At 41.8% G+C, this 25,660-nt stretch overlaps 1 protein-coding gene across 2 annotated transcripts in view; it reads right to left on the bottom strand.

Annotated features, from left to right (window-relative positions):
* The window catches only part of BEND5 (BEN domain containing 5), a 694,656-nt gene that overhangs the window by 53,649 nt on the left and 615,347 nt on the right, over nt 1-25,660 (bottom strand). For both annotated transcript variants that reach the window (XM_053392494.1, XM_053392493.1), the window contains exons 10-11: nt 16,716-16,868; nt 3,452-3,614 (exon numbers count right to left, since the gene is read on the bottom strand). In XM_053392494.1, the coding sequence (XP_053248469.1) occupies nt 3,452-3,614; nt 16,716-16,868 (316 nt within the window). The remainder of the gene's footprint in view (nt 1-3,451; nt 3,615-16,715; nt 16,869-25,660) is intronic.

Here is a 25,660-nt window from a genome sequence, read left to right as displayed (position 1 = left end):
TCCTGTTTTGCATCCGGATTCCTCTCCTCCTCCCCCCCCCACCCAAAACCCCCAACCTGAACTTCCACCCTGACACTAGTGAAACCCCATTGAAATTTATGAGCATATCACATGGGTGGCACAAGGGTTACACATGCATCAGAGGTGAGGCATTTTTGCAACATTTCCAGCAGCATCAAAAGCTACCTGTCAGGGAACTGCCATCAGCTCAGGAGGGAGAGAGCAAAAGCCGAATGGATTATAGAGAGCCTTCAGGGATCGGGGGAAGCATCTCCTCTTCAACGGAGGAGAGTAAACAGGCCTCCAGTGGACAGGAGCTGCAGGAGTTGGAAGTGGTGAGGTGGTCCCAGGACTCCTTGCCTGGGAAAAGCAGGGAGGAGAGGGGTCCTCCGCTACCCACGCCTTCCTTGCGCAGAAAGTATCCGCGCAGAGAGGGGAGGCGCAGACTGGGCGTCAAGAAGCTGCTTTGCTGGGGAAAGTTTAGGAACCGCCCACTCACGGATTCTGCCAGCGATTGAGCCAGCCACGGGAGAGTGGGGCTCCGGACAGATAAGGTTTATTTTGGCAGCAAAACAAGGCTTCACAGCCAAGCAGGGAGATATTTTCCTGCTTGCTCTCGAGCAACCCCTTGGAAACATAACACTACCCTTTTAGCACTTTGAGAGGACAACATAAAAGGGAGTGTAAAAATGCTTGCCCATACAGAGTGAGGGCAATGAATGATACAACTGATTGGAATTATTCACATAACTAATGCAGCAAGCCCTATCAGTTGGCTTTGTTTCCTTTAAGTGATGTCATCACACAGTCAAATCTGATTGGCTACATTGCACCTGGATGTCATCACACACTACATGACTATTGACTGATAGATCTCTCTTAAGAAAGTGAGGAAAACCCTAAATAGGAAAAAAAATACGCTGAAACAGTTTCAGACAGAGGAAAGCTATTTTCAGCCTCAATGGTGAAATGCAGAAATGTACACCACAGCCTTAATAAATGTTGTGGTCCTATTTGTAGCCCATGTGTAGTCACTGTGGTACTTTCCAGATATTGCTGGACTACAACTCCCATCATTCCTAATAATTGGAGATGCTGGGGCTGATGGGAATTCTAGTCCAACAACACATGGAGGGTTATCTCTGTTCACTGCTACCAGAAATGGTTACTTCTTCCTCTTCCAACATCTTCAGTAGAATACATTCTATTGGGTTGGATCCAGCCCAGGTTTGACCAGCTTAGGTCCTATTGAAATTAATTGGACATCCATTAGTCGTAACTAATATTTCATACTACTTTCAATCGAACCTAAGTGCTACCAACTTGTTCTGGATCCAATCCACAGATTTCACTGTGGGCCATATTAATAAAATTAACATATTGTTTGAATTAACATAATCAAATTACACTTTTAAATTCTCCTCTTAAAAAGTACAATTAGCTACAGAAGGGTTCATCTCAACACAGTTCAGTAGAAAAAAATGTTTTCCCTGCAGTCATTAATGAACTCCAAGGTCATTAAAAAAAACCTCAACCATGTTATTTAATTACCAATTTGCAAACATGCCCATAAAGAGCTGCTGCAACCTAACTAGCATGGTTTCATTTTAGCTGCGAATACGTCGGTTACCAGGACACATCTTGACATTAAAGAGGGTGATTTTCAGCGCTGACGTGTTGTCTTCTTAAGCTTGATCATTTATAAATTAGAAAAACAGTGCTCCGCACAATACATTAAAGAACTCTGCTTTGTCTTCTACTTAAGAAATGCAGCTAACTAGAAATCACAATCACCAAGTCTCTCTGGTAAATTAGGATGATTTGACAAGAGTGATTTCTTAGATAAAAAGCTGGTGTTTTGAGTACAATCCCTGGCTGAGACAGGAACTCTTATCCCCATTCCCATGATAAGGCTGTCTTTTTATGCTTTCCTAACATGCCTCAATAGCTCCACAACATAATCTTCAACAAATTTCTTTATATCCAAGCTTGGGCACTCTAAAGGATCTTGGAATTTATAATGAAACAGTATTCAATTATAATGAAATAGTATTCAATTAATCATTCTTGTGCCAATTAATTTAGCTTCTGCAGTGATGATTTTCAAGAAGCTTGCTAGCCCTCCTAACTTCCCAACCACAATCATTCTTGGCCAGGGTCACAGAAAGTGAAATGTAACATCAGAAGGTGGCAGGGAATGAGTGCAATGGAATTCAGGGAAAGGTAGGGCATCTCTTCTTTGAGAGATCTAACATCAGCAAAGGAGGAAGGAGAGGAAGTTACATCCAAGCAGGGTAAGATTTTCCACATTAATACACAGGTTATGCTAACATTTTCCATGTTTGCCTGTTCAAACCAGCTTGTGCTACTTTTAGCACAGCAGGGTCAGCCATGCTTATGGAAATCAAACTGCAGTCTCAGCTTTTCTGTACCTCATCACCAAAGATAATCACTGCTATCTACAACTTATTTTCTGCTCTGGCTGGCTGATGGCAATGATGTATGAAGCAAGAGTGATATAGCTCCATCTGCATAAGACAAGTTGATCCTGCAGAGATATAAAGAGCCCCATTCCCCAAAAAGGGAAATAAAAAGGAAGGATGACTTTTAGCAGGGAGCTGAGGAAGTGGGAGATGTAAATCACGGAGGGAATGCATAATCAAGGACAGCACAGTCTTTTTTGAATAGTGACTGGCATTTTCTCACAGGGGCTAAAATTGCTTTTGACAGCTTAGACCAGAATTCAGAAGAGGTTGACGACAGAACAAATTTAACACTTGCCACTGGATATAAAAGCTAATAGAAACTTCTGGCAAACCTTTAGAATATTATAGAATAGTATGAATAAACAGAAAAGGTGCACATTAATGAGGTTATACAATATACAGCCCTAAAAGAGGGGGGAGAAGACAGGTATATAGACATAGTCTTTGATTCTATGCTTATTTTACTTGAAGAAGTTCTTGGAAGGAAAGCTTGCTATCGCCTCCTCCATCCTGCAGCCACCTGCACCCCTCATAAAACCTCAAGAGTATGGAAGGGCCCTCAGAACAGCATGTGATGGGGAACAAAAGACTGAGGGGGAAATGGGGGGTTCACCCCAGGTCAGGCAGAAAGCTACCCAATTTAGCCTGGTTCTCTTCTCACCCAACAGCTCCCTCATGTCCCATCCCACATTATTCCCAGATACTTTGGCAAATGTGACACAAATGCTGAAGGGGAACGAGGGGATGGGAAACGTTCCTCCCATGAATTTTCTGATACTAAATTACTTCAGGATCCAAGCCATATCCTAACAGAAACTTCTGAGAAACCTTGAAAAGATGATATAACAGTGTGCTTGAGCAAAGAATGTATTTTTTTGAGCTGCTGTTATTCCAAGTCTTTGCTTACCTTAGATTCCCAGGTCGTGGTAGAGCGAAAACAAAAACTAAAGCATCACAAAGGATACACGTTTCTTCTGTGTACGGGACTGTAGAAGTAGTCCCTCCAACTATGTAACTGTAGAAGGAGACTTCCAGGGTGTAGCAGTAAGAGGTGTCATCAAGTAGCCCGCCAAGGAACCGACGGCCTGTCCCTGCCTTAACAGCATCTCGGTTGAAGGAGGTGCTGGACTGTAAGAAAGAGAAGGTGAGGAATCAGCTGGAGCAGGGCTGAGGCCATACTACTGAAAGACACGCACATGCAAACCACATATTTGAGTCCAAACTCCTGCATCTAAAGAGAACACCAGTGCCAGTTGTTCTCATGTATATGCATGCTACCTCAGTAGAATGAAGAAGCTGCTGTTTGTAAGTTTCCCATAATATGGCAGATATCAATTAGAGGGCGGAAGCTTTGCCTTGAGAATTCAACACTTGAGGAAAGGGTTAAGTTCCTCTGCCCCAGCACTTCAGTCTCAATCCAAACCGAATGATGCAGTCTGCCTCTGGATACCAGTTGCTGGGGAGAAAATTATTGTGGGCTCCTGCCTTGCTTGGTTGGCTACTGTGAAAACAGGATGCAGATCTAAATGGGCCTTTGGTTTGATCCAGAAGGGCTCTACTTACATCTAAATCTCTCCCCACCCCAAACATCTGCTCTTCCCTAAATTTTAAAGAAACAGGAGATGTAATCAGAGATCTCTGTCAACTTATCTAGTTAAGTCTGGTTCTAAAGAGAGAATTCATTCAAACATAGTCTATTCAAAACACAATTTTGTTCACACATTCACATATATAGGTGTTCCCATAGTTCTTGGAATGTTCAGCTCCCCTCACCCCAATGTACCTTTATGTAGACAGGAGGTTCAAGCACACCACACTGGTCAAAAGGTTGAATTGTATCCTGGGATACTGCAAGTTCAAATCTCACTTCTGCTTTAACACTCAGCATCACCATATAAATTTTAAATAAATTTTATTTTCTCTATGCAAAGAAGGAACTCTGGGGGGATGTTTCTGTAGATGTTCCTACGCTTCTGGCTCTCTGGATGGGCTTCACTACCCTGAGAGATTGCAAAGATAATTTTTTTTATCCCTGTCCCAGTGCTGCCAGAATCTTCTTGCCCACCCCACCCCTCTCTTATTTTCATGCAGTGCTCTGTGTTCTGCAGGGTGGGACAACATCTTATTTTACAGCTAGAACTATTTCCACTGAGTAGCCATTTTAATTTACTGCAGCAGCAAAGTCTCTTTGTTGGTCAACAAATGCGTGCAACATCTAACCCTTCTTTTCTGCACTCAACCTTGGGCAATGCAGTGTTCTGTCACAAAATCCAGAATGAATTTGTATCCTACCATGAAAGTGTAACAGCCACTAGGTGGAGCGAACTCTTTGCCTGGACTGCAGGTGAGCTACTGACAAAGCAATAAAAGACTTCCCATGCCCACCACAAGCCCCTGAAGCCAGCTGTCTTGTCAGCCTAGAACATATGCTCATTCACTCCATGCAATACCAGGACTGCCAGGAACCAGTACCTGAGAAAATGAGAGTATAAAAATGGTTTTTTAAACACACACACACACACATCCCGCTGCTTGATTTCCTTAGCTCCTTGTAACTAGGACTTGAGAGCTAACAGATACGTAGGAATTCATGGCAACTCATGATAAATGAGGTATACAGGGAGACTGCAGTTCAAAAAATACCCGCTGCTCTATCAGCATTTGATATGTTTTAAAGCTTCTCATGTTATAAAAAGGCAAGTCTTTGTGGCTAATTAGAAGTAGATGGAACCCAGTTTCCTATTAGCATTAAATGTAGGAAGCTTTAGCTGTTTCACTAATGCTTTATGATAGTAACATTCCCACTGTTTTGTGCCAAGCAGTACTCCAATGCATCCTCTCTAATGAGATCCAAAGTACTGATTTTCAGTCTCTGTAGCAGCAGAGTGGACCATCTTATTATGAAAGAAGGGTTGACAAGTGGAACCTTAAAGAAGAGAAAAGTAGGACAGGGCTGTAGAAATGGTGAAGGAGCAGAAATAGGAACTATTGGAGAAGAAGGCTTCATTTTAGAAAGGTTTTCACTAGCAACTTATGAGGTACACATGGCAGTCCTTCAATGCCTTAACTGTAGCAGCTAGGCATTCAGATCACATTATACTTATCTGGTGACAATCTGTTTTCAGGCCCAATTTAATGGACTGATTATTAACCTTTAAAGCAGAAAATGGTTTTGGATCAGACTCTCAGAGCAACTACCTGCACCCATATGAACCCGAAGTTCAGCATTGGAGGTCCTGCTGTGTCAACCACTGGTTAGAACTGGCAATGGGCCGCATATCACATTCACTGCAGCAATAGCAACTGCAGGTTTGCTCCGCTGGCCATGTATGGCTGGAATCAGTAGAGTCGCCACATCTTCTACCTTCTGTGACTACTAATGGTGAAACTCACCATTTGGAAATCCAAGCCTTAGACATATCCAAGTCCAAAGACGATGCATCATATGCATTTATGCTCTTAAAATGTCCACAAGGAAGGAATGCAGATAGAAGAATGTCTACGTACAGATATAGCTATGAAATTATCACAAATTTGGCATGGAGTAGTGCTTCCTTAAAGTAGAGATGCAAATCCATAGTCTCCTGAGACTACTTATCTATAAAAGGCAAGTTCTTAGTCCTTAAGATTGCAGATGAAATCTCAAAAATAATGTGGCAAATACTTTTGCCCTAAGCCAGGGATAGGAAAAACTGTGGTCTTCCAAGATGATGTTGGATTCCAACTCCCATTAGTTTTAGCCAGCATTGTCAATTGTCAGGGATGATGGATGTTGTAGTTCCATTGTAATCTGGATGTTCCTCACCACTGCCCTAAGTAATACTTCTGTAATGAAATGGCTGCAATGTCATATGAGAAGCTCCACATTTTATCTTCAACAGAAAATTCTCTCCTATCATCCTAGTTTGATACGACTAACAGCAGCAGCCACACACACACACACACACACACACACACACACACACACAAAACACATCCTGGTGTCAGGAGGACACAGGAGCTTCAGCTGCCTCCCACAACATTCCTATCCTGGCTCACTCAAATGAAAACACAGGTGAGCCAGGGGAGGGACAGCTGGAGGTCAGCAGCTGCAGAACATTAATCAGATACCCAGGGTGGCTGCATAAAAGGCAAGGTGTGGGAGTGTTTGGATAGAGGTCCCAGGAAATTTATTAATGGTGGAGAACAGACACTGGAAGAGGGAAAAGGGCTAGACCAAGGAAGTGGCTTCAGTTAGAGTGAGAAAGGAGGGAAATTAAGTCGGGGGTGGGGAGTAACTCCAGTACAGAACAAGTAAGTGAAAATTGCAGAAAAGCAAAGGCAGGTAAAGGGAACTGCTACACTATAGACAATCAGACATGGGTATAGGAAACAAAGTTCTACATGTTGGAAATAAAAAAATAGTTCAAACTGTAGTCAGATTGCTTGACAGAGCACAGCTTAGTTTAAAACCTGAGTTGCAGGACCTTGGAGAGCTCCAAGCAAGACAATTGCACACTTGCTCCAACAAGGCCTAAAAATCCAAATGAGAACTTTCTTACTTCTCAGTTCAGACTACTCCTCTCAGGCTCTGTCTTGGAAATGGATGAGCTGAAAGAGCTTGTCTCCTGGCCCAGAACATAGCATTCTATCTCTTCTCCATTAGTTTTCCCTGGTTCATAGCCTGCCCTTGTGAACTAGCAATGGAGAACTTGGGGCCCCAGGTGGGTAGATGTTCCCTTAGGAACATCAGGCTCACAGGTTGCAGTCTCTGGGGTCCCTGTTCATGGCTGAGAGGTTTGGGCTCAATCTCAGGGTTAGGGCTTGTATCTCAATCTAAACCCTCTGCAATCCTAGCCAGTAGTCCCCTGCCCTCCCCTCTAAATTGGCTGGCTCCTCCCCATGTAGGTCAGAGCCTGAGCCCAGGGCAAAAGCTCATGGTGTGGTCATGAAACAATCCTCTCAAAGCCTTAAGTGTCTGTCTGATTTATGCTGGCAACTTTGGGAGGAGCGTAAGAATTTTGAATGCCCTTTAATCTTGCAAGTGACCAAGACTGCAGGCTGCATGCAACCCTCCAGGCCTCTCTATTCGGCCTTCAGGACTCTCACCAGGCCACACACCCTACTGGATCTATTCTGTGCCCTCCTTAAATGTCTTTGCTGTGGTGGAATGTATCACTGAAGTGCTTGCCTGGATAGAGAGGTGCATGTGGAGGCTGCTGTATGACTAGAGTGTAGCCTCCTCTTAAAAGAGCAACATATATTGCTCTGTCCAGTACTGTTACCCAGCCTGGGAAGGTTGCCCATGATGGAAAGTGGTCCATGGGCTGAAAATGGGTTTGACTCCTGCTTTGAGGGACTTTGCCAGTTGTATTTAACAGACATGGGCGAAACTATTCTCATGTTATGAAGGATTAAAGGTAAAGGGACCCCTGACCATTAGGATTATGCACAAACAAAAACACCTCAAAGATATAGCAAGAAAATCTAAGGGTAGAAGCCAATATACACCATTTCCATCTATAGTTCACTACATTTATATGTTCCCTAAGCAGAACAGAAAATAGAGGATTAGGGAAAATTAAACCTGTTATACATCCTATCAGCTCCTTACCAATGCAGGCAAGCAACAGTTAAACCTATGAATTTCCATTACTCCTTTCTTTTGTATGGAGTCTTTTAAGTAGATGGCTCTGAATCATATGTGCAGGAACATGTAGGAGAGCTAATTTTAAGAGAGGATTTTCATTTCAGGCTCGAGGTACAAACAAACACCAATAAAAGCTGCAGGCACACAGATCTAATTGCCCAATGGATCATAGGCAAAACTCACCGCATGCAATCTCACATCATCTTCTGATGATAGAAGGAGTCTTATTCACATTCCATACAGTGTAGCTGGAGAATGGAGACCCATATGAGATGAAAAACTCAGGTAGGTCAAGCTACTGTTTTGCCACATTTCCAACAGCCATGATAAGTGGCAGAAGCCTTCTAAAGGAGGCAAAGTAGAGCTCAGAACACCCTGAAATGGCCACACCATAAGAATATCTAGTTTCCTGCATCAGATTTGATTAAGAGTAAAATCTAACAACCAGACCTACATCGATGACCTTGGACTTTGAGACATAGAAGTAGAGATGGGTCAGAAAGGCCTCAGACCCCATTGCAATACCCTTTTCATCTCTTCCAATGCCTCCTACCCAGACATACACAAAAAGAGATTATAGGTGGGTGCTACATCACCACACGATTAATGCTGTGTTTGCACTGAGTGAAGCAAGATATTCTGTATCAGTCATTCATCAGGAAATGGAACTGGTTTCCAGGTTGGAAGGTGATAATCTTGGTGGTCAATTCCAGTATTATTTTACCATAGTTTTCTATAGGTCCCTGTTACCTTGGGGGTGAGAAGCAAGAAGTTGGATATCAGGATCAATAGGATACATATATTTGCACTGAGATAACACTTTCCATGTTAGGTGCCTTTCAAGAGGTGCTTTGTTTTTGTTTACTGAGCTAGAGAAGAACTAAAATACTACTACAACAAGCCCAAACTCTTTTGTATAGTCAAGCCTTGCAAGTTCTGGGGGCAAAAGTACTTTCATCATTCCTCTCGTATCAGTAGAACTGCCAAGTTCTCCAGAAACCTCCTCCTATATAAATATAACAAAAACTAGGTCCCTGCTGGTGGTTTTTATGAGTGTAACTTTTACTGGTATGTTTGCTTAGAAAATTGGTTTCATCCCTAAGCACATGGGATTTCTTCCCCCTGGGCCTTTAAAACAATGTATGTGGACAAGAAGTGGCAAGAAGAAAACAAGAAACAGTTGTGTGGATATTTCTTCCTTTCTGCTATTTTTGGGGGCTATAAATTAATTTGAAGATGGCCCTGTGGCTAACACGAGCAGATTGGTTTAACATCATGTGACAGATTGGTTTCATTTAGCCAGGAATATCCAGAGGGTCCTCGTTCCTGAGCAACCAGCATTTGCAGTCTTAAAACACATACAGTTCCCATCCTATTTTTTTGTTTGCCTCCAAAATGAACACCAAAATTCCTATGGCATGTCCAATGTACAGAAATGTATTCCAAAAGGAACAAAAATAAAATAATAGTTCCATTTGTCTTCTTAGGAAAAAAAGGGAATAGGAGAGTTTCTATTGCAGAGCTACTGCAATAAATTTATCTGTTATTTCACATGCAAGCAGAATCCAGTTTTCTGATGAGGAGGAAAATGTAGCTGGTTTTAATGCCAGCTATCTCAATTTTAAGTGTCGCTATCAAATTTGCTATGGCAGTGTCAGGGTCAGAGCCAGTACATTGAGAGGAGCCATGAACTCCAGGAAAACCAGTATTCAAGACTAAAGGATTATTTGGGGCCAAAGAGCAAGTCAGGGTACAGGAATACAGTGCTTGGGAAGACCTTGCTGCTCAAGCAAGGCTTAACTGAAACATAAATAATTTTATACTCCTTCTTCCACATGAAGACCCAGTGGTCAGTTTGAGAATCTGTATCTCTGAATAAGGATGAATGGATTCCAAGAGCTTAAGTCCCATTATTTCAAAGGAGGGATATTTAATTATGTACTTAACTTTCTCTCCCATTGAAATCAATTACAGAGATTGCTTTGGGCTAATTCCATGGCTAATTTGAAGACATGGCAATTCTCTGAAATTTAGGTAGGAGTATGGGAAGTTGTCATATACTGAGGCAGACTTAACTGACTTATGCATCTAACTCAGCACTGTTTATTATACAGTACTGGTGGGCAGTGGCTCTCTCGAATTTCAGATATGGACCTTTCCCAGCCCTGCTTACATATGCTAGGGATTTCTGATAAGAAATTATGTAAATACCTAGATTAGAAAGTGGTGGTATTTCAAACCGAGTGACATTTTCTCAGAAATAATAAGTGTCCATAACTGTTAGGGATTCAGAGGATTAATGTAAGTAGCCAGAAATAGTTTCCCAACAGATCAACTATGTCAAAGTCTTTCAAGCCTTTGCAAAGTTTTATTCTGCATGGTTTTCATGCAGAATTGCAAGGAATGCAGCACAATAGGCAAAGAGAAGACATTTGGGAGAGTGACTATCCAAGATCCATGACTGGGCAGTAGCAGCTCTAGGCAGCACAATTCTGAGAAAGTACCAGTCAGCTAACCTGGACTACCAGTAGTGATGTATGGAAGTATGGAAGTGAGAGCTGGACCATAAAGAAGGCTGATCACCGAAAAATTGATGCTTTTGAATTATGGTGCTGGAGGAGACTCTTGAGAGTCCCATGGACTGCAAGAAGATCAAACCTATCCATTCTGAAGGAAATCAGCCCTGAGTCCTCACTGGAAGGACAGATCATGAAGCTGAGGCTCCAATACTTTGGGCACCTCATGAGAAGAGAAGACTCCCTGGAAAAGACCCTGATGTTGGGAAAGATTGAGGGCACAAGGAGAAGGGGACAACAGAGAACAAGATGGTTGGACAGTGTTCTCAAAGCTACGGACATGAGTTTGACCAAACTGCAGGAGGCAATGGAAGACAGGAGTGCCTGGCATGCTCTGGTCCATGGGGTCACGAAGAGTCGGACACGTCTAAACGACTAAACAACAACAACCTGGACAAAAGGAAGGTGAGAAAATGCCTTTGGCACAGTTCTGCTCTGCCCAACCTGTCCCTTTAAGATTGCTACCCTCGGCAGAAGGAACGATGCCCAGGAGCTGGTTGTTGACTAACTGCTTCTGTCATCTGAACTTGGTTGAAAAACTGCAGGAGTCAACAATTGGCCCACTTTGGGTGAAAAGAGTAAAAGGAAGGGGTCAACAATATGGGGCCTAATCAAGACATCTCAATGATTACAGCTAGACCTAGCATCCACCTGAGGTGGGTGGATGGATGGGGAATGAAGCCCTCTCTGATTGACTTTGTCCATTTCCTTTTCCTGGAAAAAGAAGAGCAAATAGGCTTCTCTGATCCCATTGCAAAGAGCACAATTAGTCACCCCGAAGCTCTAATAGCTTCTTGAAATGCTCAGCTGCTTTTGATGACTAATCTGCTAAGTAAAATAAGTGATGCCTAGCAAAGCAGCACACTCCAAATCCAGCTTTAGCTTTTTATTATGAATGACATCAGATGCATTGGTAATTAAATCAGCAGATACTCATAAAATCTGGTGACTCAGCCTTTGTACTAGTGACTTTTAACTTTTGTCCATGAAAATATAAATAAGTAAGGTATGATCATTTACTGAAAAATGTTTGCAGGTAAAACTTTGAGTTTCAAATTCCTCCCTCAGATAGAATGGATGAGAACCATTCTGGTTATAAAGAAAGTAAGGCTATGTGCAAATTAGCAAACACGTCATATGTCATCATTTGTTTTGTCCTTCATTTAATTGACTGCTACTATGGTCCCCCTCACAAAAATGCCCGGGGTGATCTTGAGATAGAGAATCTAAAGGATGTAATGATGATCACTAACCTGGATGGCTTTGAAAAGGGGATTATGTGTTCTTATGTAGGATGGATCCTGAATTCATCAGACTTAGTTTGTGGTAGAAAAAAATAGCAGATGAAATTAGCAAAAGAACAGTTCAGGGATTTACAAAGTTGTTCTAAAACTTCCCTGGAGACCCAGCTGTTTGGAGGGAGCAGCTTCTGACCAAGCACATCCCTAGACAGAACAGCCATTTTCCCACTGATAGAAGAATGCCCCATTTTATTTATAAGAATTACCCAAGGCAGCAATAGCTGTATCTGGGGACTCACCATATCAAACATGTAGATGGAGCATTTGCACAACCAGATATTTAGAGTATCACTCACCAATGGGAATAAGCTCCTTGTGCATGAAATACACTCCACAATATAGCAATGCTAATTTTTCCCAGCCTAATTAAAGTAAACCATTCAAGTGACCATCTTCAGGATGTTGTTTTTGAAGCGGAAGACCAGGATTTGCCTGAGCTTCAGTCATGCAGAGTGCTGAAAGAAATCCCTTTGAGTGTAGACTCACAGATAGCATGTAAAATCCAGACAAATGATTGCTTTGCCAGTGATTCCCATTTTGCAGCAAACAGGTTATTAGTGTGGGACTCTGTACAAGGAGCCTGCATTCAAAAAGCCTGTTCATTATTAATGGAATATGAGCTTTTGACATCAAAGGGGATCCATTATGTATGCTAAACGGTGGTGTGAGAGAAAAGAAGGACCTGCATTTCAAGTCCTCTCGGTGCTTTTGTCCCTTGTAAATCAATCAAGCTTGACAGATACTTTAAGGAGAGTAATCTTTTCAATGATACTGTCAATGGATAACATAATGGAACATTGTCTTGATGCTGTGTGAAGACATGAAGCTAGTCAATTACAGACAACACTTCATGCAGCCGCCAGCTTTCACTTGAAGCAATTCTAGGGAAGTATTCTAATCCTTACAAATGTCTGCTGTAGCATACAATGTAAATGAGACCTCCTGAAGCTTCAGAAAAATAATTAGCTACAACAGTGGCCCATTCCCACACTTCTCAAACATGGGCATGATAACGTTTACTGTGCAGTTTTCTGTCCTTCTGGAGCGTTCGGTGCCTGCTGTGTATTTATATACACAGCTTTCTAATTGTCACCGCTTTGTTCCTCACACCCACAAAGGCTTATATCGAGAGTGTCATATCTGCACATATCTCTTAACAAAGAAATCCTGGTAGCCTGGCCAACTGTATTCCCTGCTGTTCTTACTACTATAGCTCAAGACACTACTAGGGCTTGTTTATTTAGAAAGAGTTGAGAGTTTTGCAACCATGTGGGACGGTCACAGGATTGTACAGACCTCAACATGACAAGGGTTTCTGACACTAAGGCAGAGATATGCAACAGGGGCATCCCTGTTACAGGTTGGGAAGTGCCCAAAGATTAGCTCATGTCATCCAAATTATAGTAGCTTGTCAGCAATAGAGAACAGTAATGGCCACCAGTAGTACCAGGTGGAGAAGGGGTATGCATAATAAAGCACATCACGGATCTTGCATCCCTCTGGTTAAACATTTGCAGATCTTTATTTTTAAACGAGATTTCTTTTTTTTAAAAAAAAAAACACATCCAAGTACAACAGAAGAAATGTGAGCTGCCAGTTTAAATATGTGGATCAACAAGACAGTGAGGCTATTAGTTTGGGGCCTGCTATTTTGTCCAGCGATAACTGGCATTTGAGTCTTGCTCCAAGTGAATTCCTCCCTGTACAAGGTCACACACCAAAACTGCTGAGTCAGTGTGAGAAGCTGTGAGCCAGCAGCTCCCAGAATAATCTCAAATATGCTGGCTGCCAGCATGTGCTGAAACCTGCCAGTTGCCTCTGGAAGTGACCCGGAGCAGGAGGCAAACAATGTTTATTTGATTGTTGGCACCTACTTTCTCTCTTCCTAAAAGGCTTCTCTTCCTCTATAAACAACAACAACAACCATCACTACCAAATGACAAGGATATGCACCCTTCCTTCCAAAATAGAATTAATTTAGTTTGTATTTTATCCAATATGAGAAGATACATAGTAGCAGCAGTTTAACAATTCAAGCCTGGCATATAATAACAGTCTTAAAGGGTCAAGTAAGTTGTTCCAGCTAGTCCTGAACCAAATGGTGATCTAGGCAAGGAAAATGTCTGGCTCCCACTCCATTTGTTCAAGTTTTTAAAAACTTGCATTTTTTTCATTTTTTACATTTGTAGCCTAGTTCATTATTTCCATGCACAATCTGCAAGCCTGTTTTATCTTTGTCATATAAGACAATATGTTTGCCTGCACTGATTTGATCACATTCAGTCATATGCACATAATTTGGTAAATTTCCACAAGGATAAAATATAGCAATCTTGTTAATGCAATATTGGTCACACAGACTGGCAGCTTTACAAGTAAATATGAAACCACAGCATTAGAACTGCAGAACACGGGTGGCCTTTTTGTAAAACCCACCATCTCCCTTGGGCTAAGTTCACGATGAAAACCTCCCTCTCTAGAGCTGCTATTTGCCCCACGATGCATCGTTATTTATGTGTCCATTGTTCAAACTCCCACCCTCAATGGCACCATCTTGCTTCTACCCCCAAAGGCACCGTAGGTGCTATTTAAAAGTTTAAAACCAGACACACTAATTGCAATCACTCTACTGACTTCACATCTATTTGGACCCCTAAAAAGACCAAGATGCTTTTTGTGTGTGTTTGGGACTGGGCACACTGCTTCCCAGTCAAAACTATACTAGAATCCTGGATTCCTCCATCATTTTCTAAGATTCTGACTCAAGGTAGGCCATCAAAAGAATCAAAGAGGTTTGATCCCTGGACAATTAAATTACGGCTTTAATGTGCACACATCCCTACCCACCCAAAAAACCCCAGTTTTGATACTAACTGAGAAGAAAAATGACCTAGCTGCATTTTAAGCCAGTAATGTCAATCACGGACACAACTTCCTGCATTGAATAAAAGGTGGGAGCACTACATGGCAGGGCATAATGCTGGCTGCATCTTTTGCCTTATATTTCCTAGAGGCTTAGAAAAATGGAATTGGAATTTGGGCCGGGTAATGATCCAGAATTCATGGAAAATCTATCCCAGTGGGCCTTATGGCAACCTTACCACTGTAGTGAAAGCATTTCTCAGCAGCAGGACCTTAAGCTATTAGTAACATACTGAAGATCTTGACCTCAAAAGTGGGCTTGACACTTTTGACCCTTGGCCTACACTTTCTGCAGATAGATACCCAAGCACTGTCACCAAATCCAAGTGCATGTCTTACCTTAGTTTGTTTATCAGCTCTGCATTGCAAAGTTTTTTCTTTTTTTTTTGGCCAATTTTTATTAAGTGAAACCATGAGATGCAAACAATTTCTATACAGTACTGTGAGATGGGGAAAACCCTTCAGGCTAGCATTATTGCTAGTAGACAAATGGGACTCTGTTGATTGCTTTGTTTCCAATATGCAGACTCAGCTGCTTTACGTTGTTTCTGTGCAGGAAAAGCCAGGGAGGCCCTTTATAGCATGTTCCCTCTTCCTGCACCTTCAAAATATGGGTTATTAGGATGATATTGGCTGTGACTGGAATAATGCAAGATTAAACACAACTCAGCAGCTGGAACATCCATTGATGGCATATTCTGACTGGCTGGCTGGTTGGCTAGCCTCAGAAAAAAATTAAGCACTGAGGAGAAAGGAAAAGGGGGAAAAATAAAGCCCAGGTCAGGTTGCGGGGGGTGGGGTGGGGGGTGGGAGGGGAGTGAAATATCAGTCCAATATAGCATTTAAGGGATACAACATAACATCCCATTTTGACAAACAAACAAAAGTTTTTGTATCAAGTACATTTTTTTCAGTTAACCACCTTGCTGGATCAGACCACTGTTCCATCTAGTTCAGCACAATACTTCCAAAAGTGACTTGCCATGTGTCTCTGGCAGCTCACAGCCTACCCCTGAAGTCCGACTCCTGGTAGTCAAGGATAAGCTATATTGCCTCTGAACATGGCACTTCCATTGAGGGCAAAAATCTATTCTAACTCTGTCCTCTGCCATCAGCCCCAGCCAGCATGACCCAAGGGTCAGCAATGATGGCAGTTCCAGTCTAGCAACATCTGAAGGCAGTGCTGGATTTACGTATAAGCTAAACAAGCTATAGCTTAGGGCCCCACCTTCTTGGGGGCTCCAAAAAAGTTTAAAGAAAAAAACTGGATGTACATTTCCAAAATATAAGATAAAAAACAAATTACTTTGATAAAATACATATTTTGTTATGTGCAAATGGCTTTAGGTACCTATCAGGTCCATAAATTACCATATAGCAAAAAACAGTGACACTTTGTTGTTGACAAAGGACAGCTGGACATATAAAGGGCCCCATTACCTTCAGTAGCTTAGGGCCTCATCAAATCTAAATCCGGCCCTGTCTGAACGCATATGTTCCTCGCCCGTCTCATAAACCCAGTATGCAGTTAGTTGCAAATGTGACCAGGCTCTACTGGTTGTGAGAATGCTGCCAAAACAAAAGTGAATCCACCAAGTAGCAGCCACACACATATCTCAGCCATCATGGCTTGTATGGACCACGGGCTGCCTGAAGACTCTGGCACTGCCAAAGGCTGAATGAGTTGTATGAATAGACACCTATTTAATAATACAAAAAAAAAATTGAAGGGAAGGGAAGGGGGAGGAAATACAGTAGGAGAGAGAGAGAGAGAGAGAGAGAGAGAGAGAGAGTTGCTTACAAAGGAGAAGTCTTCAGCATTCTGGCAGAGTAGCTTGGGGAAAATAGCCTGTCTCTGAAATCTTTCCTCGTCTTCAAAAATGTTCCCATACATAAAGCCATTCATCATCGTGGAGTGAGCATGGATGTCGATATAGAATTCCAGGGTAACTTTCTGTATAGAAAATATATACATGCAAACAAAAGATAAATTGAAAGCATATTTCAAAAGGGAACTCAGCTATAAAAGCAACAATGTCATCCCTGAAAATCAAAACATATAGCAGTAGGAAGTGTTGTGCCAGAATGAAGACAGTGTACCAATTAGAGCTGCTTCAGGTCTTTCCCAAAGTGGCACACACAGCCCTAAAGTTGACATTCCTGTGCAGATGTTTCTCTTTGAGATGCTCACACATCTCGGCCCACTCTTGAATGGAAATTTTCCACTCATCCATATGGAAATTGCTGGTTTTACCCAGACCTAAAGATCTGAACTGAAGAGAAAAAGAAGTATTCAGTTTACATCTCTGTAAGAAAAAGAGAATGGTGGAGTCCATTGATTATCCATGCCAAACAATTACAAACAGTCTACAGGTTATTTCATAGAATCATTCTTTCAGGAAGAAGTTACTACGGATGATAAATCATTATAAAGCTTCTGTACATTTGTACCTAAAACTGTTTCCTTGTGTAGTGAATGCTTGTAGGAATTTCTCACCTCATGGTGACATTTCCTTATACAAAAGACATTCTGAGCACTTGAAAAGGTGAAATCTGGTAGATGGACATGTAAAGAGAGTGAGAAAAATATTTTAGGCTGTAATCCTATACCTGCTCAACTGGGAGTAAGCCTCGTTAAACTCAATGGGACTTATTTCTGAGTAGACATGTATAGGGTAGCACTGTCAATTTTATAAAGCGTGTTCTCCTCCATGGAGAGCACGTGTTGCGGTGGGGGCTAGCAAGACACCCCGCTGTTGCTGGGCGGGAAAGAGTTTGGCCACCATTATCAGAGGGCTGGCTGTTGCTGGGGAGAATTATATGTTGCCATTTTTTGATTGACAGCCCTAGTCTTTAAATGCCCTACAAGCAGCGTTGAGCTTCCTCTTTTCGCTGTGTACATCGGATCACCCGCCCTCCCTCCCTATTTTAGCCTTTTGGTTGACCTTGCTATGCCTGTCATGGGGTCATCTGCTTTTGGGGGAGGGGCCTGGTAGGAATTTTGTCCATTTGGCTGATTGGCTGGTGCCATTTGGTTTTGGCCTACTGCGCAGCAAATCGTCACAACTTGTAAGGTTGCGGTTAGCCATTGGTTTGGAAATTGGTTGCTGGAGGGGTATGGATTTGGCTGTGCCTGCCCCTCCAAAAGTGCTGCTGCTGCAAGGGTTTTCCATTAGAGGAACCCAGGGGCTCGCCATGCTTTTGTCCGAACCCTGTTAAGGGGCTAGGGCCACGCAAGAGCCCCTGGGAGCATTTGGGTAGAGGTGAGGCATGGTTCCCAGTCCCGTCTCTCTCCCCGGGTGTCTTACCCTTTTCTGACTTCGCAGGCGTGCGAATGTCAGACTGTCCCCGTGCGGGGTCAGATAGTTGCAACCAATGCCTAAGCAACCACTCACATTGCTTGTAATTTAATAAAGTTGCGGCCAAAATTATGCCAAAAACCTTAAACAAAAATAATGTGTCACTTGTGTTTTATTGGGGGATGTCTTGGAGACCTCGACACGCAAACTACAGTGAAGATTCTGAAGGCCTTGGAAATCCTTGTGATTAAGAAGCAGGATATGTACCATATAAATAAATGAATAAAAAACATTAAGAGTATAAAACCAAAACATGGGAAAGAAGAATAAAACTGATGGTTATAATCAACGCAGTATTAAAAGGGTGAGCCTTCCATCTTGATTCAAAATGGCATCTAATTGTATCCAAACACAGGTGAAAACCTGCCCCTTGATCCCTGGAACCATCATTAAATATTTGGTTAAAATCAATGCAGTTTTGAAAGCTTCAGTCCACTACCTTGAATCCAAATGGTGTTGTTGTTTCCAACCTTAGATGAATCTCGCGAACCATCGTGCAAAATTTGCTCACAGCATCTCAAGAGGTGTCCAAATGCATACTGAACAAAACTTTCCAAAATATATACCTCTAGGTGTTTTGAATTACAACCCCCATCACCCTTGACAATTGGCCATGTTGACCAATGGGAACTGTAGTCCAAGAACATCTGTATGGTACCAGGTTGGGGAAGGCTGTCTTAAGAGTATATTTTCAATGCTTTGTAAGCTGTAGCCAGAACTCAATTAGAAGAGTGAAAATCAACCAACAATCAAATAACCCTTCACTATTCTTCTCATTACACATTAGCTCAACCCCTCTCAGTAACATGGCCAACTTTGCACTCGTAATTACCTCTTAGAGGTCCAGTTGCCAGGCAGCTCTACCAGTTAGGAGAATGGCATTTTAGTATTATACATGTTCTTTTTTTATGAGTCACATTTGTTAATGATAAAAAAAAAATGAAACATCCTTCCCATTCATTTGCCCAGCAATGGATTCATTGTTAATGTAACACAAATATTTGTAGCAGAAAGATTCTCTTTGTTTGGAAGTACAAAGAAGGCTTCCTGGCCTTATAATGGCCAGCACTTGCAGAGTTATTCTACTGCTACACTTCAGCTCTCCACTTCATTTTGCTGGTATTCATTGTGTTACGGAATATGACTATGGAGAGCTGTTTTGGAGCATGGTACCACAGTTGAATTAAGGTACGTACTCTATTTTTTCAAAGAAAACAACAATCTCACTTCATAATGCAATTGTTTCTTGTATAATTTTTTCTGGAATAGAAGGCATCTATGATACAAAAGGAAATAAAGGCTACAGCAATGTTACTCAAAATGGAGGGTGCAAGATCCAATGGCATGTCAGCTACATTTGTCTGCTGCCAAAGTTAATCACAGGAATTACTCTCTGGTTTATAGACTTTCATGGGTGGGGAAGAACCCAACAAGCAGTGATTTATAGAAAGCATGGTGATTTGCCAGGTCTAATTATCACAAAGGATTGGTAACCCTGTTCCAAGGTCCATGAATGCCCTGCTGATCATGAAAATGTCTCTGATCGGGTGACAGCTTCCATAAATGGAAGGTGCCTTTCCCTCTGCAGCACAGTGGTACCTCGGGTTACATACACTTCAGGTTACATATGCTTCAGGTTACAGACTCAGCTAACTCAGAAATAGTGCTTCAGGTTAAGAACTTTGCTTAAGGATAAGAATAGAAATCGGGCTCCAGCGGCGCAGCAGCAGCAGGAGGCCCCATTAGCTAAAGTGGTGCTTCAGGTTAAGAACAGTTTCAGGTTAAGAACGGACCTCCGGAATGAATTAAGTGCTTAACCTGAGTAACCACTGTACTCTGTGTACCCCAATCTGATCCAGTTGTTCTGACTCTGCAGAACTGAAAAGGATATGTGTGGGGATGACAGAGGAAGTTGCATGGAAAAGGGAAATTTGTTAGTATCCCCTCCCTTCACCTTTCATTCACTGATCCCTCCACTGGCTCAGACAGCCTTTCAGAAATGAAGGACACCTCTGGATACAACACAGTATCTTTGTGAATGTGCTTTGACATTGGGCTGTTGATATATACAGAATATTAATGCCAATCTCCAACCAAATGAAACTGAGCACCTGGCCCAAAGTCAAGAGTATGTTGGCTCAAAGGGGCTTCCAGGCAGAGTTTAATATCCCAAAAGGCTGATTCAGATATTGTAAACAGGTTATCAGCAAAGGTTTCTTAAGGTTTTTTTACTCTTTAGATTTTGCTCAGAAAGGATAGATCTGGATTAAATGCAGAGGGGAATGTGGCTAGCATTTTGGTGCTAATGGCATTGTGTGGATGCTGTGAAAGGTTTGCATGCATAAGCAGCAGCGATCCTGTAATAAAAACCCCTCCTCAAAGCACCCAAAATCAAAATACCATGTCTTAATTGGCTGATGAAATGTAACCTCAATTGCCAAGTTGCAAATTGTCCCTTTAACCCAATCTAAGAAACAGGAAATGAAACCACCATGGTGTGTCCTGCACATTCCCCTTCAGCCATTTGACACCCCGCCCCTTCCTGCCTCTTGCACTGAGTGGCAGGTGTGTACTCTCACAGCTTAAAGATTGCTAGACCACATTTCACTGACAGACACAATTTTGCTGATAATTATGCTAAAAAAAAAAAAGTTTTAGAGTTCTCCAGCACTTGAAGAAACATTAGTTGCCAAAATCACACTGCCTAGAGCTTTCTGTAACTAAAAGCCAAAAATATGTGGAAGCAAATCAGACTGTGAAGCTTTGAATTTAAAATCAACCAACAAATGATAATAGAAAACACTATGCAATGTTTAGCGATAATAACCATACCTTACAGGTATTATCAAGATAAAGTAAACATTGGTTGCATAGATGTTCCAGATTTCCTAGATAATTAAAGGTATATTTCATTTCATTATTATAAGCCAGTTTTTTCCAAGCCAAAGTCTCTTTGAGCATGTCTGTTCTTATAACTATCCTCAACCAAAGGAGGATGGGGATCAAGAATTAATTATCGAAGGCAGCAATCTAGAAACAACAACAAAAATGTTGAATTTTAAGATGTTACAAAACCCAATAATCATCCTTCATACTTTCCCAACCTTTCCTTGTGCATTCCATGAAGTATTGGAGGAAAGTGTGTTCATTCTGCATTTTCATTTCATAATCTTGATGACTTTGGAAGACCATTAATTAAACAGCCCAAGGAAAATTGATACGAACAGCCTGGGCTGCTAGGACCACAGTTGATATCCCAATGCAATTATGATTCTTAAGCACAGAGATTTCTTTTTTAAAAAAAAATCAATAAAAGCTATAAAACAAAAAGGGATAAATGTGTATTTAGCCCCAAACACAAGTCACTGGAGAGGAAAGCAATGTAGGGAAAAGGTAGTGCTGCAAACCAGCTGTCACTTCAATATAGATTTTATTAATTTTCTGCTATAACCCTGAACTAAGAAGGAATTGAAGGGCTTCCTTTACTCAGATATTGTACAAGAAAAGAATGGAATCATCACTCCTACTTTACTTTATGGAGGATTTAATTCATGGAGTTAACACCAGTGCTCATTTGAAAGCATTTCTTCTTTTTCTCCCAAGGACTTTGCTGCAGAACAGAAGCTCAGAGCTAAATATGGTTGTGTATTTCTTTTTTTAGAATTATACCTTCCCATGCTTCTTCTCAAGAGCAGACAGCAGCAATAGCCTCCCAGCACCAGAATCCCTGTCACTTACCAGGAGTAGGTGAGCCAAGGCTGTAGTGTGGTCAAGCTCTGTGGGGGCATCAGTGCAGCCAACCTGGCCCTCCTGCCAATGCACTCATGCAGCCCCATCCTCACTAAAGTCTCTCCCCTCAGCCTCTCAGTAAGCAACAGCAATGCCAGAGCTAGGAGCATTGTTTGTTTGTTTCTAAAATGAAGTGCAGCCTTAGAAGGTTGCCATTTTGAGCGGGCCAACCTAACCCAAAGACCATCTGCCATGGCATGAGGATCCACATTGTGGGAGAAGAGTGCTGAATGGAGCACTACTTTGAACATAATCTATTTGATACTTACCATTCAATTTTAAGGAATCTGGAGGCATCCCATTGGATCACCCTCTCAGACAAGAGCCCCAGTCTTTGAGAGGAGATCTGTTGTTGTACCCTGCCCCCTGCCTCATCACCACAAAAGCCTCTGCAGCCCTGGCCCTACCAGCCCTGGAGCCCTAATGTCAGCTGGAGATACGGCTTCATTTTATGTCAGTTTCTTTAAAAAACAAAAAGAAGACACTATAATGCTTTTTTAAAAAAGTTTTTTGGGTGTGTGTGTTTTAATTGTAATTCTCATCTACCCAATGATCCCTGGAGCAAGTCATCATACACTTGCAGGCAGCGGCCCCTGCAACTTAAATTTCCAAGTTTTGAAAATGCCAAGAGCTATCCCTCAAATTGCTTTCCTTTACCTTTGCACTTATCAGAAGTGAGGCAAGAGGTTTTACTGATATTTTGAGTCTGATTCTGTCATCATTACTTCCAAAGAGATACTTTTCCTGTGCCAACACAGTTGTACGGCAGAAGGCGGCTTGGCTAGTCATTTCACAGAAACTACCTGCCAAGAGATTTTCAGCTCTTCAGCCCTTCAAATCCCACAACTGTCTATGTCTCCAGACACCAGTTTCAAAAGCCCAGCATTCATTATTTTTATTATCAACCTTGGAAAAAAAAAACTTTTGAGATTCTCTCTCTCTCTCTCTCAATGAAAACAAGTTATCTACAAAATTCAGGTTGAGTATTTGTTTTTCAGTGGTGGGGGTGTCCTTAGATGAATCTCATGAGGCAACTGTAAGTATTTTCTGTGTCAATAAAAAAAATAAGTAAAAGTTTTTATTGCAGACCGTATGACAAATTATGGCTAGTTTACCCTGCACAAGCACATATTGTATATATATCATTTCAAAAGGCTGTGGTCAAAGCTGTAAAACTCAGATAAGCTGGAAAAAATTCAGGATGCTTCACAAGAAATATACAAAACGGAAGTCATGGCGAAATCATTACAGAATGTGCTGAAGCTGGTGACAGAGAGGCAACAAGATGAACAGGACTGTCCCGGCTTACCCCCTCACATGTTGGTTATTGTAGGGGCAGGAGGAAGAATGACTGACAAGGGCTGTTGTAAGTGTGTGTGTGTGTACACACAAAGGGGCTTGCTGGATCACAGCTTTGGTATACCATGGTGTAACTTAATGTTATAAAGGAAAACAGCACTTTCCCATTGCTCTATATTCTACTCTCGTCATGTGACCTCTGTAATATAATTCATATGTGACATGATCTGTGGGTTTTGTGCTCCCACTTCATATAAATAAAGGCTCAATGCGTGGAAGGGACACAGAGAAGGGTGACGTCACATGGCTTGGTATACTCTATCATGTTGCAGAAATGTGACATAAGGATTGGTTCATGGTTCTTGTAACAACTAGTTCCACAATGGAGCTGTTTCTATTTTGCTTCAGTTTGAGTTTGGGAGGTTTTTAACAGGACGTGTTTAACAGAGGTGTTTAGGAGGGGAAGAAATGTCATTAAAAATCTCAGGGGCTCTGATGTATGTATTATTCCCTTCAGTTATAGGTGACTGATCTAAAATTCTGAGAACAATTTGAAACCCTTAACTTACCATTATGTCATCCCTCAAGTGTCCCTTTGTAAGTTAGTGACTGGGGTTTAAAATCCCCAAATAGGAAATCTTCAACTAAGAAATGATGAAACATATTAAGCAGACAGCATCTTTTCTCTGTTTAGCTTAGAATGGAGTACCTTCTCCTAATGACCTTTTTCTCTCAAGAAAATTAATTTTTAAGTGGAGAGGGGGAAACACAAGGAAAGCAAAGATTACTGTGTGGAAAATATATCAATATCAGCAAGAAAGAGATTTGATTTTTTCATTGCTTCAGGTTTGAGTCTTTATAAAACAAAAACAAATAGACATTCTAGTCAGACGTGAAAAGTCAAAATTTGCATTTAAATTGAGGTAATTTGGGCTACCTACCCACCCCCTCACTTCTCTCTCAAGTGCAGAACACAAACTACTAGATCTCTCAATTCTCACAAATGGAAGTACAGCAAAGAGGTTCGCCTTTCACTGACTACACATAGGGTTCAAACTGGCAAGCATAAGAAGTGCCCAGATGATTCACAGGCTACTTAACAGTTGCTAACCTGTTTCAACAGACATTTCATGATGCTGAAACTGTCAGATAGGGATGGGAAATCTGTCTATTTCTATCCATATCACTTCTGCATGGTTTTCACTCATAGTTCTGTTCCATATCTGCATTAATCTGCATTTTTTAAATAAAAAACCCATTTCAAACTATGCATTTAAATACATATTTACCAGTAAATATGTAAATGTTCATTTCCTCTCAAAGAAAGTATTTAAATGCATATTTCCCCTCAAAATATTATTTCAATGAATATTTTTATACATTTAAACTACCAAGAACTGCATGGCAGGAAAGTGCAGAATCTGGTATTTTATAGTTCCAATCCACACGAGTCTGAGAGATGAAGATCAGGTCATATAATATAGGAATGCACACAGACTGGATTCTGCAGGCATCCTTACAATGATCTGCAGAATCCAGTTTGTGTGGATTTCCTACATCAGATGACCTGATCTGCACCCATCAGACCAGGCTCAGGAGCAGGGATGGGGAAACTGTGGCCCTTCAGATGTTGTTGAACTCCAACACCGACCAGTCTAAGCCTCTTCCTAGCTAGAAATCACTTGCATAACTTTCCACCAGGGGTGTTAGGGGAGGGGTAGTACCTCTAGTGAGGGACACCTCATGCTGTCCACCTTTGGTCCCCACCCTGCACTCAGCTCTCACCTGTGGCTCCTAGAAGCTGTTAGCATGCAACAGTGGCCACACCATAGGAGATGGCTTTGATTGGCTAGCTAAACCAGGTGAAGGTATCCAGTGAGTTAGGCCCTTACCCTGCATGTGAAGACAAGCTCCAGAGGATTGAGCAGACAAGACCAATAGTGGGGCAAATGGTCAAGAAGGCGGTTTCTGCAGATTCTGTAGAGTAGAACTTTCCAAACTGTGGGCTGCGACATGGAAACGTGTCGGCTGCAGCGTGTAGGTGTGTTACATGACATGTGTCCGTATCTCTTATAAGGGGTAAGTTTAACCTCCAGTTTGATAGTAACAATGAATTAGTGTGTCATGAAATGATGCATGTCTAAAAAATGTGTCACCAACATGAAGTTCTGAAAGCTTTCCTGTAGAGGGAAGTGAGGAGGAGGTGGGGCTTATCCACCTGGGAAGGTAGCCCATCTAGGAGAAGGAAAACTCTGGTCCTAAACCTCTGTTGCCTTGTGGCATGTCTTCAGGGGAAGAA

The sequence above is a fragment of the Podarcis raffonei genome, chromosome 6, assembly GCF_027172205.1.
Source record: "Podarcis raffonei isolate rPodRaf1 chromosome 6, rPodRaf1.pri, whole genome shotgun sequence".
NCBI classification, from domain to species: Eukaryota; Metazoa; Chordata; class Lepidosauria; order Squamata; family Lacertidae; genus Podarcis; species Podarcis raffonei.
Note: the sequence above shows the minus strand (reverse complement) of the source record. Positions and strands in the feature narration are given on the sequence as shown.